At 38.9% G+C, this 17,746-nt stretch overlaps 1 protein-coding gene across 1 annotated transcript in view; it reads left to right on the top strand.

Annotated features, from left to right (window-relative positions):
- The window catches only part of LOC117416556 (heparan sulfate 2-O-sulfotransferase 1-like), a 49,717-nt gene extending 32,884 nt beyond the window's left edge, over positions 1-16,833 (top strand). The window contains exons 2-7 of the mRNA XM_034027706.3: positions 8,218-8,453; positions 9,033-9,118; positions 9,803-9,941; positions 10,585-10,682; positions 11,366-11,523; positions 13,607-16,833. Of these exons, the coding sequence (XP_033883597.1) occupies positions 8,218-8,453; positions 9,033-9,118; positions 9,803-9,941; positions 10,585-10,682; positions 11,366-11,523; positions 13,607-13,833 (944 nt within the window). The 3' untranslated portion in view covers positions 13,834-16,833. The remainder of the gene's footprint in view (positions 1-8,217; positions 8,454-9,032; positions 9,119-9,802; positions 9,942-10,584; positions 10,683-11,365; positions 11,524-13,606) is intronic.
- The last annotated feature ends 913 nt before the right edge of the window (positions 16,834-17,746 follow it).

Genomic DNA, 17,746 nt, shown 5'->3' with positions numbered 1-17,746 from the left:
TTGATTACTCTAGTGACAGTTCATGCTTTTTCAAACCACCAGTAAAGTAAATAAAGGAGAGTCTTTGTTTGCATAGTGTTGTGTTTTTTTTGTTTGTTTTTTAAACTTAAAAACGACAAACTTGTTGGTTCTGTTGTACAGCAGAAAAAGAAAGTACTTAAACTGAGGCACTTGTGTCAGCCTAGATAAGTCAGTTGTTCCTTAAATGCTTGTCACCATTGACAACAGATACGAGGACACTTCTTTTTTTTCTGCTTTGTCCATGACAGCAGGTGTGTGTGTGTGTGTGTGTGTGTGTGTGTGTGTGTGTGTGCTCTTTAATCTCAATCACAGATATACTAACCAGGAGAGCGATCAGAAATACAGCACAGTACACACCTACAAATATTTCTCATTCATGTGTGTGCTTTCTTTTCCCTGATTTATTTATTTAATATTTTTATCATCATGGGACACACAACTTGCTTATTCAGGTTGTAGAAAACGCCTGTTTGGTTAGAAGGTAAGGAGTCTGTGGGAGACGCTTCCTTTAGGGAATTCAAAACAAACTAAAAAGCAAACAAAGGTCTGGGCTGGCTTCTCTTAAAACTGAGTTCACAAAAGGGTATGGAAGTCCTGCAGGGATCCTGTATTACTGTAGAAAAGTATGCCTTTGAACTTGATATTGAGACAATGCAGCTTTAATGTAAATTCTTGTTTCTGTATCCAGGGGTTCATAATGAGCAAATATGGGCCAATATTTATTCATAATTCAACAGATATCTTGAGGAATGTTTTTATCTTGTAACAGTAATGCTTCAAAGAGAAATAAAAATTGCTTTCAAAGGTTAGACCAATATTGCAACAGTCTTTTCAAATACCCCAGCTTTATTAAAGAATGTGCTAAATGTATTCATTTATTTATGTAATTTTTAAATAATTGTTCCCCCCCCCCCCCCCCCCCCCCCACTAGACGTTTCTTATATCTGGCGTTTACCAACTGTACTGATTACAAGACCCAGGACTCAAACCCACTCCCTGAACGTCTTGCTTCCCATGTACACAGTTTCTTAATGTCAAAAATAAGTGGTTGTTGCCAGGGGAACAATTTTTATTATTTTAAAATAATCCCAGTATTTCTAATAGTGTTGGTGTCATGGTACAGTAGCTTAGCAATCTAATGTTAACCGCCTAAGGTAGGGTTAAATTCCATCTAGATCAGTCTTTGTGGAATACTTGTGAGTGCCATGAGGTGAAACAAACACACTTGCAGTATATATGCTGCCTGCTGGTAAGAGACAGGGTCTTGGGTTGTACAGTATAGTTCAGGACAGTGTGTTATATGCTAGGGCCTGTAAGCATTTCTTTGTTGGTTTATGTAATTGTTTGGATATGTTGCAGGTCAATGAAGTGATCTTGTATGCAGTAGAACACTTGAGATGAGATACATTTGCATTACAGACTGCTCAAGATCTTTCAGCCAATCGGTGAGCCTGTTTAGCTTTCTGTATTCCACGGCACATCACAGAGAACCCCTATTGATGACATCACCCGTGCCACTTTAAGCTTTTACTGTATTCACCTTATCAGCATGGTTGACGTCACCTGAAGAAACCATACTGTACCTGAGACACCTCTCGGAATTCCATTCAGTTGCAAAGTCCATTCAAAAGGCTGACATCACAGTCCGCTGCATACCTCAGCCACTTCACAGTATTCTCTTCATAGCCTTTTCAATGAACATGACAATGGACTAAATAAGGATTGGTAATGATTCAACAAATATAGCTGCAGTAGGTACTTCTACTCATGCCGATATTACCCACATACACATACTATAGTTTATGGCGTGTTTTATGAGTTATTATCTTTAATGAATGCTGTGTGCTTTGTTTTCCTGCTATAAAACAAGCCTTCTTAGTGCTTTTGTGATTCATGGCCTCTACTGTAGCTTTAAATATGGTACAGTATTTTTTTTTCCTTGTGATTTTTTTCTTTTAAGTAACATTCTTTGGTACAGTATGTTTGTAACTTATCCTGTATATTATAATTTCATAAGTCACGATGTGTTCATTTAATTTCAGTATTCATGGTTGAAAGTAGAGAAGTGGCATATTAATTGGTTCCTTAAATGGTTAATTCATCTTATAGAATCATTAGTGTGACTGAACTTATAATTGGTTTTCTTTTATGTGTAAGTAGCCTATTCATTATTATCTAGTTTTAATCGACTCCTTTTGTTACAGTGCGTCTTAAACAGTGGATACAGCCAGGTTTCTTTAATGTACTTGTTACTTTAGTCTATGTTGGCTTTAATAAATCCACCACAATATTGTATGCATTTGCTGTTCAGCTGTACAGTTCTCTGTTCTCTCTTTTATAAGGTGGTCCTTTATACCACAGAACAGGTTATAATTTGATATGGTCATGGCTTCCATTTGCCCCATATTGCCGGTACACTTGCGTTTGTGTTCTTGTTATAAGGCTAACACAAATTGCACTGTCCTGTAACTACTGCATGGCTCCTGTCAAGGGGTGCACTGTAAATGTAATTATAGCAGCTGTAGAGTCTTCCGTTGAAAACCAGCGGGGATGTTTTCATTACCATGACTGCTGTCTGTCACGTTGAGTGTAGTTATCGTTGAAAATGTCTGAAAGGTGGCAAGCGATCTAATAGTCGGGGATCATCTGCCTTTCTAAGCGTCTTACACAAGGTTAAACTGAAATGCAGTGAGTGGCACAATCCACGTCGCAAGCAAATAGACAAAAATGAAAGGTTGTTGTGGTTTGAACAGCCTACAAAAAATGTTTTGGGCTAATGTTAAGAGTCCTTAAATTGGTTCGGTCAAATGACTCAATACTGTAGAGTAAGCTGCTTGTTAAAATTCTATACAGTAATCCGTCGCATATCCGACTGTGGACTCTGAACTAATCTTCTCTGTTCAATAATAAACTAACGTTGCTGAAGAGGTTGATCATGGCAGGTAAACAGCTAGGGTGGGCGGATACGCGATGGATTACTGTACATGATTTTTATCATGCATCCCAGTGAGGGGAGCTTCTACAATAGGTTCTGTAAACCTGCTGCCGTTTCTTCAGCTGGTAATACACAGCATCTCAAACTATTTCAGATGCCTATACTGTAGCATATGTTCTGTGTTATGGGAACTCATCAGGAAAATAGAATGGTCACTTTGACCTGTGGTCTTAGATGGGGTCATGTCTCTTTTATCTGGCTGTTACAGCAGCTGTTAACACTACAGAAATATAATACAACTGTAACCTTTTTGTTTTCTGTGCTCAACATTGCCTTTGCTCTCCAATACTCAGTAGCTGTGCGGAGACAAGATGTCTCCAGGCCCTTTTCTCAATGGCAGTCAATTACCCATCTCTCAGTCACAGCATGGCCTTGTTCCTCGTCGTCTCTCACCGCTGTAATAAGAGACCCATTTGATGTGTCCTAATGGTTGGGAAAGGTTTTCAGAGAACATACATCTAACACTTCTACCTGCAATGTGGCTGTCGGAACAAGAGAACATTTTGCAGCTGTAAGTTTTATATTCTGTAAAGTACTTTAACCATTTAAACACCAGAAGACTGATGTTGCAGCCCTTTTTAAATGCAATATCAATTTACACATTTTTTTCAAGCAAATTTAAATGTACAGATATGCTTTTCCGATGACTACAAGCCCCTGCACTGCTTCAGTAGGGGGGTTATTGAAGTTGACAAGGACTCTGCATGGTAGGCAGTGGTACCGAAGCTGTGAAATATATTGGTACAGGGAAGATACTGTAGCAGTTCTGCCTGCCAGAGGTTGCTTCCCTATTAGATATGTGTCATTTTCTTGGCAGTCTTGTTTCTATGCAATCCCAAGGTGATGGGATCTTCATGTACAGTAGCACACAGCAGTTATGTGCTCTGCTTTGCCTTTGTAGTGTATGTTGGTGCATGCACACTTAAATCTAGGCTCTAGGCTACAGTACACCTGGGTGATGTATATTACAGGTTTAGGTGTAGGATTCTGCATTAATACAGTATCTCCCAACTTAGCATTGCAAACACTTATTAAACCTGCAGTACCTGGGGGAGGTACTTGGATCCCCACAGTGGTGCTTCTGCAGTCATACTCTGGATTAGAGTTGAGGTGTTGCGTGTACTGTACTTCACTGTGGAAGTGCAGCTCAACATAAAATAAATGACCTGGGAATGATATGCAAACCTGTAGCAGGCTGTTTTGCCAGTTTATTGTAAGTTTGCCAATCCCTAAATATACATTGGAAAGAAGATAATTTTGTTCCAGGGGAGAATGCATACATTTATTCCATAAGAGATTCATACTTGGCAAAAAAAAAAAATCTGATATTGTTCATTTCACATTAGTTTTAATGCTAGTTGCTTTTTTTGTTTTAACATCTACTAAAAACGGGGCTTCTTTACATTGGTTTTAGTGACTGTATTGGCATCTGCCAAAGCAAATTGAGAAAGGTATTTATAGTGGATATTTACTAGATCTTAATAGCTTGGTAACGGATCGTATTAAATTCAAGTAGCAATTGATCTTGACATTGCTGTAAATCCTAATAAACCCAAATTAGGTGTGCGCTGTAGAGGGGAATGCAAGTGGATGTAATGGTATTTGATCTTGGCGTAATGTAAACTTTTCCCCTGTGCACTAGATGCGAGATGATGCTTGAGCGGAAGTGTTTTTAAAGCTAAACCTCATATTACCACATTGCAGTTGGGGAGCTTGTCGGAAAGGATTATTAAATTGTCTGTGACGTGTGGGTAAGCTTACTTGTCAAATAAACGACTCCAGTACGGTAAACCATTACTGCAAATCATGCATTTGAAAAAAATAGATTCTGACATGAGTTTGCATTGTTGGAACCTGATTGCTACAGTTCAAATACTTTTGCTGAAAATCATGCAGTCAAGAACAGAGAATAGCTTTCCCATCAGAACTACTGTAGTAGAAGGTGGCCTGTTGAATCCACCAGCTATTGGTTTCATGTACAAGCAGTGTTACTGTCCTGACTCTTATGGTCTGGCCACGGTCCTGGGCCTCCTGGGAGAAATAAAGTTGTAAGCTCAAAGAGATACCTGATCTACAGAATATGAAAAATAATTAGCCCATGTGACAGACAGAATGATTCTTGGTGATAAATCTCCCTCCTGACCTGTGAGGACACAGTGTAAAGGGAACAGAGTGCCCTGGACTGGATGGCCTGACAATTAATTACCAGGGTTAGGTGGAAGTCGGCCATCTAGAAAGGGGGCTCTGCTGCAGTACATTAAGTCATCATCCAGAGGGAAAGCAATGTGGCAACCGTGGATTGGAGGAGAAACGGCTGCACTCGCTAACCAAGGGGGCGTGACTGAAGGTACAAGAAGGGGACGTGGCTAGGTGATCTGTTCCTTTGTTATGGTTAAGGTCGAACCGCTAAAGGACGAGTAAAAAGTAACCGTGAGTGTTGTGTTTTGTTTGTTACGTCTAACTGTACTGTTTGTTATTTATTAGACGGCTAACACGATCCGGAGCTGTCGCTACAGGCCAGCATGAACCCGGACACCACTGCACTATTGTTCACGGATAAATTGTATTTGCACCACTAGCACGAATAGCACTCAACCTGGACTTGGACTCGTGTTTGTGTACTGTGTGTGTTTAAAGACTTTCATATTTCAGGACTGAACCCCGTGTTTATTTAGCTGAGCAGTACACATAGTTGTGCACTGCCAGTCCTCCATTTATTGTTTAATGTTGTCATCAGGCTATTGGATTACAAATTTAAAACCGCCAGTTCACCAGTACTTTGTTGTCTGTCGTTATCTTGACACCTCGCACTACAACCCACTTTGCCACAGCCCACTACAGAGTGATAGCACTGTAGTGCTGGACAGTATTTGAATACTTTTACAAGGCAGTACAGTACTGTAGAGCAGATATTCAGACTTGAGGAACTGGTAAGAGTTTTTATTCCGTGACAATCAATATTTAAAATGGATTGTTTTATGAAGAGATAGTCCACTATAAGATGAACGAGTCAATTAAACACCTTTGTAGCTACAGTATTACAGTACGTTGTTGGGGAGGGAGCAGGCATTTTCAATTTCTTTTCGTAGCATTTTCAGCATTTAAGTTTTGCTTGTTTTAGTTTTTTCTGCATTGATGGCTTGTATATACATGGTGTGTGCCCTGCTGATTTGTATCTAGACAATATATCTAAACCTGTGCTGTGCACTGACATTGATTGTTTTTTAAAAGGGCAACGTGTGTGAGATTCAGCTTCTCCATAGCAGACAAAGGCACTCCACAACATATACAGTTCTTAACTTTATCTCTGAAGATTGACACTAGTCCAAGGCTTTGAAAGGTGTAGTAAATGATGTTTTAAAATAAATACAATAATACGCTTAAGAGGGGGGGAGAGCTCTGCTTATGAGAGAGCTGTTTTTTAAAAAGTACTACAATCTCAGTGTGATTTTCTAAATATATATTTTTTTATATGCAAGGTTCACAATATGTTGTATATTGTAGTCTAGCATGTTTTACAGGGTTTTATTGCAAGGGTAGTATACAGGAGAATTATGTCGTACAACATTTCACATGCGGTAATTCAAGGGATGTTAACCAAAAGAGAAGTATGCGTTATACCCGAGACGCGCATTCAAACCTGAAAATGTAAATTCTGTTTTTAATTAAGAAAGTTACCGAAGCCACAGACTGCAGTTTGGAATTTTCCCAATCAAGTTGAGGAAAGCTTCCAAAGAGCATGCCCATTCATTACAGTACAGTACATTAGCCCCAGAACAAACTGAACAGCTTGCAAGTTAAAGAATAATGTGAAACTTGAGGTAAGGAGATGGGTGAAAGCAATCCCTCCTGTGTTTTGAGAACTGGGAATACAGTAATTGTACTGTGTGTCGGTGGTATGTTTTTTTCCTCGTCCTTCAGTAAGCTAGGTGCCTGAGCAGGTCAACACAGAGACAGAAAGTCTGCCACAAGCGTGCAGAAATCCACACACTGCCTTTAACACTGCTTCTCAAATGGAGTCTGAGGACCAGCATTATTGATCTCACATTCTCTCTCGCTTTAAGAGTGTGTGCCAGGTTAGGAGAACGACAGCCTTATTTGATCCCGGCAGTATAAGCAATTCTATTAACTTTCCTTGTCACTGCTCACAAAGAAAGTGTTGCGTTGCAAGTGACTTTTCCGGTCTCGACTGATACAGTAAACACAGTTGTATTGCTTTGTGTTGTCCTTTTGGCCTCCTGGTTCTGTGGTTCTTCAGGAGAAAGAGAACTCTACAGTGTAGCGGAAAAGGCTGTCTGACTATTTCAGGTATTTGGTGGTTTTGATTTTTAAAAACCAAAACAACAAACCTTGTTTTTTTTTGTGTGTGTGTTTTTTTACAATAAAGAATAATGAATCATCCCATGAAATATTTTTTTACTTGTTTGTAAGGTTCATGCAGTTTTAGATTATTGCCCATTTTTGGCAAAGTAGTATCCACCTGCGTTACTGTACCTACATTTTATAACTACCCAATTTTTAACATTTATTTATTGTGGCAATCTCTGTGTGTTTGTAGTGTGCTGTACCAGTGTTGGAATAGAAACATTTTGACAAAAAGGCTGGCATCTTGCAACAGATTTTAGAGCGGCAAGAATGACAACACTGTGTGATGCTGACAGGCTTCACGAGGGGGTGCTGTTGTGAGGTTCTACACCCTCCTCGGTCATGAGACCAGGTTTGTTAAGAGAAAACGAAATTTGGATGTGAACTTGTTATTTGCTTTACATGAGACCACAAAACATACACAGTATCAGACCAATATTTGGGACCCTGAAATATTGAACATTCATTAATCTGAGCGTCCGCAACTGAGGGCTCTCTGGCTGACGGTAACGCGGGCAATTTCATATGAAAAATGTTCGGTGTACTGAACAAAAGGACCGAAGAGATAACAGTAGGTGTGTGTCCTGAGCTGGTTTTGATATTGGAGACACAAATTACATTTCCATTTAATAAACACCGAATCAATGAAATCAAGTACACAGAAAATATTTTTATGGTAGTGTTCTCTGATTTGGAAGGAATCGCTAACTGGCTTTTCAGTTGATCATGTTTCAGTTGATCTTAATGCAACTCCTAGAATATTGAAAAATATTTAGATAACTTAATTACTCAACAAGGGAAAGTGCTTTTTTTAATGTATTTTCTTCATTTGTCAGAGAGGGCCATTGCAAGGCATGAAGTGCGGGAGATTGAACAGCGCCACACCATGGACGGCACTAAAGATGTGGTTTTAGATGAGAGCGATGATGTGGTCATTATTTACAACCGGGTCCCTAAAACTGCAAGCACCTCCTTCACAAACATTGCCTACGACCTGTGCGGCAAAAACAAATACCACGTCCTGCATATCAACACCACCAAAAACAACCCTGTGATGTCCTTGCAAGACCAGGTGAGCCCCATGCGTTCCCTGTTACTTTCCCACGCCAATTAAAGAACTGGAAACACAGCTGGGTCTGGGCTACTGCTTAATGTAAGACTTTAGCAGCTTCAAAGAAGTTGCGATGTAAAAAAATAAAGCACTACTCTGACAAACCATAATATTTATAAAATGTTTTTTTAATGCCAAAATTAATTAAATATAAAGAAGTATATCATTTAAACCTTTTGTGTACATGCAAAAGAAAATTGTTTTTATTTTCTTAAATATATTTATATAAATATAAATGACGCCACACAAAGGAAAGGGTTTCTAAAAAGACTTGCTGAACACGGAGTAGAAACTGGAACAAAGTTATAGCAACAGACAAATTGCAAGAAGGAATGTGGTATTTTAAGTGCAGTCTGCAATCGTCTGTTGTGAAAATGGAATACAATATGTGCTGTGCACAACCCCCTGCAGAAACCTTGGCTCACTGACAGTCCCTCCTTCTGCTGTATCACAGTGACAGATTAGGGACAAACATGTTTGCTTTCTGTATATACAGTTTCTGCTTGGGTTCCCAGTTGACTTTTTTAAATGTGTTTACAGGTTCGATTCGTGAAGAATGTAACGTCTTGGAAGGAGATGAAGCCTGGATTCTACCATGGACATGTAGCCTTTTTAGACTTTGCAAAGTGAGTGTTTTGATGCAGCTCAGCCTTCTGTGTTCATATTTTCTGTGTGTGAAATGAAGGTTAACAAATGAGGTTTCTTTTAACTGGTGTAGTTTAAAGCTTGTGGTACAATGCATAACCGTGCATGACAGGTAAGATATAATAAGAGATCAAATAAGAGACATGGACAACCACCCAATGAAGTCCCTTTATTTCTGATGTGAGCCAGGATGCTGTGCAGTGTGTTGTGCAGCTGCTGCCCTCTAGTGGCAATACTCACAATTGCATCTCCTGATCTACTGTAGCAGAATGAAAAAGGAATTGATTGAATACCGAGTGTTTTAATAACTGCATGTAACCAGTTATGTAATGCATTGTAAACATTTTCTAGGAGATGTAATAACTAAACTTGTTTTGAAATGCATCTACAGTACTGACTTTCATTAGCCTTTTCTACCAGTCTGTCTCAGATTCTACAGTATTTGGATTGAGACCAGTGGAGATACTGAGATCTCCCTTTAACTGCCGTAGGAAATTTTAAAAGATTGCGTGTTCGATTTCATGCATTATGTTTCATTGTAATATTACTTTAAAGAATGATATTGAGAATAATAGAATATCCAAACAGATATAAAACATTTAAGTGGCAATGCAGTGACTTGGGAGCCTTGTTGCTAATTGCTTTTGGACTTGCGCGGTGTGTAGGTTTGGAGTGAAGAAGAAGCCCATCTACATCAATGTAATCCGGGATCCTATCGAGCGATTGGTGTCCTATTATTACTTCCTACGCTTCGGGGATGATTACAGGCCTGGGCTTCGGAGGAGAAAACAAGGAGATAAAAAGGTAATCCCGTCGTCCACTAGAACAACACAACCGGGACTGGAGTTCCTGCCATCTGTCGGGTTGCCTCTCCGCACATTGTGCTTGGTTTTCCCTCTCCCACTTTTCTGTGTAGTTTTGTAAAAAATTTAATAAAAAAAAAAAAAGTTTATAGATGGTATGACAATTTATTTTTATTTTTTTACATATGTCAGAGAAACATTATGTAAATGCGAGAACTTGGTAATGACATCATAAATAAAAATATATTAATTTATATATTTGTTTATTTATTTAACCAGGTCTCATTTAAATGGGGCTCCTGAAAAACAATAAAAGAGCAATCGCAAAGTACAAACAACGCAGTACAAAACGTGTGGTTTGGACTTAATCAGCAGCATACAGAGATCCTGCATACCATTAAACTGCGTACAGCATTTCCCTTCCCTTCCTGTCAGCTTGGAGCCCAGTTCTTGGGGGGGATTGGAGTTGATATGCTCCTTGACAGCTTGCCAAATTTAACAAATGAAGTTATGGGAGAGCCAGCGCAGCGCTCCGTCCTGTAATGAGGTTTTTAATTGAAATGCCCTGTCGCTGATTCTCCTGTCCCTGCCAGTCGTGTTGTCTTCCCTGCAGTCCTGTGAGCAGGTGTTGTGTCTCGTTTCAGACCTTCGATGAGTGCGTCTCGTCTGCAGGCTCCGACTGCGCTGCAGAGAAGCTCTGGCTTCAGATCCCCTTCTTCTGTGGTCACAACTCTGAATGCTGGTGAGTAGAACTGCAGTTAGCTTGACCCTCACATGGACTGACCCAATTCCAGTATAAACAGAAGTAATCTTCCACAGTACCAGTTTGGTTGTTATTATAATACAACATCATTTTGCGGTTTGTTTATGTATATGCATGTTTGGTTTTTCTTGTGAAAATAGTTGATAGTTTGCAGGTCATGGTGTAATTTTTTTTTTCAGTTTGACTTTCTAGGGATTAGTTTTTTTAGGTTGTCGAGACTTTTTTTATAAGTTTATAAATTACTGCGCGTTATATAAGGTCTTGGCTTATTGTAAAGCCATATATATTTGCAAGCCTTTTTAGTATGCGTTTTTCCACTAACAATACATACTTTGTATATTGCAACAGGTCGCCAACATTTCTGGAGCAAAATAGGTTTTATGGGTGAGATTCGCCAAATATTTATGGCTTTACAGTATATATAGTAACTCCACTTTGCTTGTTACGGTGTGTCGTAGTATGTTTCAAATGGTACTGTGTTTTTTTTGCTGATTTTTAACTAGAATTTTTTAGGGCAGGATTGAAACACGTGAGAAAGGTATCTGTTAGCTGACATCATTGATACACCACAGAAAAGAGGCATGGGTCCACTTTCATCATGCAGAGCGATACATTTTTTGGTTGCATGGGGCTAGACTTTTCATTGCTGTGTGTCTTTGCAGGAATGTCGGAAGCAGATGGGCTTTGGAACAAGCCAAATACAACCTGATTAATGAATACCTGCTGGTTGGTGTAACCGAGGAGTTGGAGGATTTTATCATGATGCTGGAGGCTGCGTTACCAAGCTTCTTCAGAGGAGCTGCCGAACTCTACCGCACAGGTGCAGATACGCTGACCCGCTAGGGAGATGAAATAAATAACCGCTTCAAATTACGTTAAAAACATTAAGGGGTTTATTTTTATTTTCAAGTCAGTGTAAAGGTGCTTTCACCCAAGCTGTTCTTCTGTCCAGTTGCTAGCTATAGGCATCTGTAACAATCTAGATCAGCCAACGTTTCTTACTAGAAATAAGAGCCAGTGCTGTCTCGTGAGGAGCTACTTTAGAATCCGGTTTCCTGTTGTAAAGCTGGCACTAGGTGGTGCTGGAACATGTAAACATAAAGACACCTTGGCTGAATGAGCCTACACTTATTACAAAAATAAAATAAAACACAATACTGAGAAATTGCAGTAAGAGTCCAGAGTGATTTAAAACATTGTAAAAAGGTAGGGACTGAAAGCAAATTTAAGGCTACTTGCTGTGCAACAGAGCTCTCCCAGGCAAAGAGAACTTTGTCTGTTGCTGGTCTCAAGGTGTCTTTAAGAGGTCATTTCTATCTATAACCAACCAGTGCTGGCCCTTAAGGAGTGCACCAAGGGGAGCAGCTCCGGTATAACTGCTCTTCTCCCAGTTCCCTGGGGTTTCCTGCAGTGTGTGCTAGCTGTTGAGGGAGGCTGGTTTGGTTTGCCAAAATCCAAGCTGACCTAATTTGACACAGAAGACGTTGAGCACCGTGGATTAGACTAGAAAGAGCACGCATTTCTAAGCTTGCGGTCTGGTCAATATGGTCTGTGCTATAACCCACTAGAGGTGCAAGGAGGATTGAGAACCACAGTGAAGAGGGGAAACTACATGTAGAAATTAGAAACCAACAACTTGCAGTAGGTGGACTACTCCAGAGTCCTTTTAATTAACTTGGTACAGTATATTCCTTTGTGTAGTTAAGCAGTAAGAAAATAAATAAATAAAAAATAAGGTATATGCATAAAACTCAAGAAACGAATAGATACACTTCAGTGTAAGTGGCACAAACAGTTTTTTGTTCTAATACATTACTGCATTGTTTTTCTTGTATCATTTTTAAACTACTAATTCCATTTTAATTGGTGCTCTGATGAAGGTCTTGCAACCAAAACATATTTTTGTTTTGACAAATAGTGTATATACGAAGTACGTAGCACTCAGTACCTTGGTAATAATGTATACTTACCGTAGCCAATGTGTAGCTACTGACGTGTGAAATAACTCAACCTCTTGGTCCAGTAGGAAAATGTTTCTAAGTACAAAAATCCTTTATTGTTTTCAACCAAAGATAAATCTAAGATCAAATAGCAGCTCATTCTTCAACTGAGGTCCAGCAAACAAAAGTGACCTGGTGCCAGATCTGACACTGGGATTAAGGAGGGTCAGCAGTTTGTAGTGATTGTACTTCATGGTGCTGGTGGATTTATGAGGTTGACAACCAAGGAACAGGCTGATACCAGGAAGCAATTACACCTCTGGGTCAGGTCTGAGTCCTGTCTGAGAATAACCTACTCCATACTCCATGAAGGCAAATTCAAAACCTCACACCAGTTTGGATTGGGGATTTCGAAGATTACATGACAACATCTTACCCAGTTGTGATAAAACTTGCAATCTTTGTTTCTGTCAGTTATCTGGGGTTATAATGGAGTCCGTCTTTCTTTTTACATTACTGCCCCCTATTTTTACTGTATTTAATCCTGTACTTTAGAGTACTGTAATCTGTCAAGTGTTATTTAATCTGTAGTATTTTGTATTTAATTATATCCTGATGCAACTATCACTGACACTGTGTTATCTGCTCCGTTATTGTATCGTATTTTGTCACACTTGTACTTGCTTGAACCAAAGTCATTGTATTTATCTTGCTCTTAATTGTATTATTACTTGTACTGTAATCCTTGAAATGTATTTTTGTTTACGACTGTAAATCGCCCTGGATTAGGGGCGTCTGCTAAGAAATAAATAATAATAATAATAATAATAATACTGGTAGCTCTAATGTTGTATTTACAGCATGCAGGGGATGTTTCTAATGTACTTTTTTCAGAAAAATGCAATTTGTGCACGAAATATTTGTGAGATATCTCTGTAACTACATTTGATTGTCCAACTGCAGGAAAGAAATCGCATCTGAGAAAGACGTCTGAGAAGAAGCCACCCACAAAGGAGTCGATCGCGAAGCTGCAGCAGTCCGACATCTGGAAAATGGAGAACGAATTCTACGAATTTGCACTGGAACAGTTTCAGTTTATCAGAGCACACGCCGTGCGGGAAAAGGATGGGGAGCTGTACCTCCTCGCTCAGAACTTTTTCTACGAAAAGATCTACCCCAAGATGAACTAGAGTGCCAGACTGCAACTGAGGAGATAGGCAGCCTGCAGCACTGGTCTCATTTCATGTGCACCTGGGAGGGAGAAGGCAGAACGGGCACTGCAAAGGACACCAGGACTGAGTCTCTGAACTCTAATCTGTCTGTGAAGAGTCCCAGGCCATTGCCAAACATTCACTGCACCATTGAAACTAACTCTTCCATTTCTGTAGCAGTTCTCCTCTATCAGGCTTCAGAAAGTCATATCTGTGTGTGAACGAACATGGAACCTTTTGTTTACAGAAATCCGTCAGGTTTATTCATGTTGGACTTGCACAATGTACTGCTGTCATCTTCTGCTTGTTACTCAGTGTCTTCCAGTCTTGGGAAGAGGTGCACATTCTGTCTGTCTGTCTGTCTCTGTCTGTCTGTCCACCCTTTTAACAGCAAGCTGATGCATTATTAAAAACAGTGACATCTTGCAAAGGGTGAGATGAAGTTGAGTGGACTCGGTGTACCAAGACTCTTCCTGTCACTTTGACAAGAGTCCGGTTTCATTTAGTGTTTTCTGTTTGTATTTTTTTTTTGGCGGGGGTTTTTGATTTCACTAAGACGGAAGCAACTGGACAGTTTGACCAGCCCCATTAACAGGGAAAGGAATTTTAAAAAGTCCAAAAGGAAACTGTGGCGGGTGGAGCTTTTCAAACTGGAGTTCAAAGATGCCAATGCTGAATACAGTATGAAACAGGAGAGATATGCCATGGTCAGCTTTTGGATGTATCAACATTTTCAATAATAAAAAAAGTCAACCAAAAGATGAGGCTGACTGTAAAGGCCATACCAGCATTGGCTGGACATTCTGTTAGAGGTCCCTTTGGGAGAGGGTGGTGGGAAGTGGGAGACACAGCTGTTTACACACACGTGATCCATTGTGTGAACAGGAGTTTTGTCTTCTGTTAACCAATTGTGGTACTGTATGTGTGTGTTTTTGTTTCTTTGTTTTCCTGCATCTTGTATACCTTTTACCTGTAGAAGTATTTTTACTAGGGTGCTTTATAAAGTGTTTCCAAGCATTGTAATTAAAAGAAAGAAAGAAAAGAATCAGCTGCTGTATATAGTGCATATTTTATGTACGGACCAAAAGGTTATAAAAAAAAAATAACTTTTTTTTATGTAATACAAGTTTTATTACATGTGGTGTATGTTATCTACTGCTATTACTAATATTGCATATCCATTAGCAGGGTATTTAGGGTTTTCATAGTTCAAGTGGTATTTGTACATACCTATATCACACAAACAGAAATTATGTTTAGCTGGTTTTTAGTGGTGGTGTGTTATTTTTTATTTTTTTTTGTACCAAACGGTATCTGTTTGAGTTTTTTTTTTTTTTCTTGCTAGAGATGGTAGAAACTTTTTTGAATCCTGTCGGTATGATTTTAATGTCTGAAGTCAGTCTGTAGGTAATAAGATCAAGTAGTGAGTTTTGCACTTGTAAACACAACCAGCTTTTTTAACTGAACACTGGGTCGGGCGTTCTACTACATAAACCTCATCCCCGTTACATTTTGATTCTGTTTTCGGTAGTGTATAAGCCAGTGTCTGCTGTATTTTTTTTACTCAGAATATATTATCAAGTGTTGATTTAGGGGTGATTTTTATTTTTTTTTTTTTTATTCTTTTCAAGGATTTAAAATCACCTTCAGGATCCACGATATTTCTGCTTGAGGGCCCTGGACTGAAATTTATGATGGTGTGTGTCTTGAATGAGATGAAATGTGTTAAGCTACTTTCTGTAGCTTAATACATTTTAAGGGGGACTATAGCATAGCCTGCAGATTCAGCCTGCATCCCATGGGCTGCTTAATGAACTTCAGCACTGTGCTTTGATCAGCCTGTCTGCTGTGTGCTCTTCTATCCCGTCAGGTGATCTAAAACATGAATTTGGGGAGAGGTGGGCTTCCGTGTCTCCATATCTCCATATCAGCACAGTGATTGATCCTTGAACAAAATAAACCCAGAGGGAACCTTCTTGATACTCACATTTAATTTGACAGGTCAGATTGCAAATTCTTTGTTAAATTAATAAGCTATGGTCCTGTGGAACAAAAGCGGAGCCCCCCCACCCCTGCTGTCTCCAAGTAAACTTGCTGCTCTTTCTAGATTTATAAATCCTCCACCACAACTTTAAAACAGCATTGGTGTACTACGTGGCTGCTGAAGGAGACTTTGGCAATAGGAAAGTGTTAAAAAAATAAATAAATTCAAAAGGTGGTTTGAGTTATAACTTTTTGGCTCCCAACAATTTTGTAGTTACTGTATGTGGCTCTCCACAAACAAATTAAGTGCAGACCACTGTTTTAAATGTTTTAAAAACATATTCAAGGTACATTTTAGTTTCATGCATCATGACAGTTTACTGAAGTAATTTACTAGTTTGTTTAGTTTCTCCAAAAGAGTGATTTTTTTTTTAGTTAAACAGCACTGTAGAGTTCTGGAAAATGATGATGTGTTTGTTGTCATGTGTTCATCTTAGTAACGTTAATCTGCATTCATGGGAAACAGGGTATGCAAGTTCATTTATGAGATTTATGAAGCAGTAGATTAGAGGACTGCTGTTTCCATCATGCAGCGACAGAATTTTCATTTCTGATACAGAAGTAAACAAAGTTGTTCTTAAAGCAGTTTTGACAGATCTTTGTTGTTGTAAAACTAAAAGGGAAACCTTTTTACGTGATATTGGTTTTCTTTTATTGGAAGAATTGAAAGCATTACCTTGTTTTGAATGTAATCCGTGGTGAAAGATACAAGTAAGTTAACAGTGCCTTCTTCATCACAATCCACACGGTCTGATGAGAAACCAAAACCACTCATTGTGTGCAATGATACCACAGCTTGTTGAATTGGGAATGTTTGTTACCTTAACACTTAAACTGCCAGCTTTTGTTTTGTAGTTTTTGTGGTGTTTTTGTTTTTCATGTTTTTACCTGATTAAAAAATATAATTCTCAAATAAATATCAAATTTAAAGAAGAATGGGGAAATAGATTTTTAATTTCAATCACATCACCGCCTTTGTTCTCCACTGTTGACATCTTCAAACAGCGATGTGATAATAGGTTTTCAGAATATTTATTTCAGCAAAGGTAAACGAATCACACACACCAGCTCTATCCAGTTCCCTGGAAATGACCTGCCAGATGTTCTCTCTCATTACCATGTCTTTATAATTTTTGTGTCCTTTATTGTACAGCTCCGGGTATTTTTTTTGATACTGCAATCTGCAATCTTTTATTCCACTGAAGACGTGCAAGGGAAGCTGTTCCTCATAGACACCAATCCTATTTTTTTCTCATCACTTTGGTGGTGTTTCAGTGTGAATGGTTCAAATCAAAAATACAAGTTTTATTTTTTTGTCGTGTGACACATTCTCTTGGCGTACCGTGTCCGGTGTGCAGAGGCCTTAAGTGTTGAGTGCAGGAATCTGATACTATATAACTAGCCCAACAATGTTTGAAGTGAGAAGGTTTGGGTCAATCAAGGCTTTGATCTACTGAAAATGTTTTAACCTGGCAAACCAAACGTACACATCTAAAATGATTCCTTTTCAATGGTTTTGGTTATAACTAATACAGCTTGAATACTATGCAAATTTATTAAAACTTTTTTTTCTCCTTTATGCAAGTTTAGAAGGCCAAATTATTTTACCCCTGTTTTTTTCCCCCAGTTTTTATAATGTCCTTTTATGTTGTATCATCTCCGCAGCGCCCTACAACAGTTCAGGCTCCTTTCTATAACAAAACCTCATCATTCTCTTGCTTTCCATTTCTAATAACGGGACTGCATCCTGTACAATACTAGAATAATTACTCCAACCACACACAGAAGATCCAGTTCCTCAGCTGAAGCCCGATTTTCAATTAACTTTACAGCTAGGAAAGAAATGACA

The sequence above is a fragment of the Acipenser ruthenus genome, chromosome 12, assembly GCF_902713425.1.
Source record: "Acipenser ruthenus chromosome 12, fAciRut3.2 maternal haplotype, whole genome shotgun sequence".
NCBI classification, from domain to species: Eukaryota; Metazoa; Chordata; class Actinopteri; order Acipenseriformes; family Acipenseridae; genus Acipenser; species Acipenser ruthenus.
Note: the sequence above shows the minus strand (reverse complement) of the source record. Positions and strands in the feature narration are given on the sequence as shown.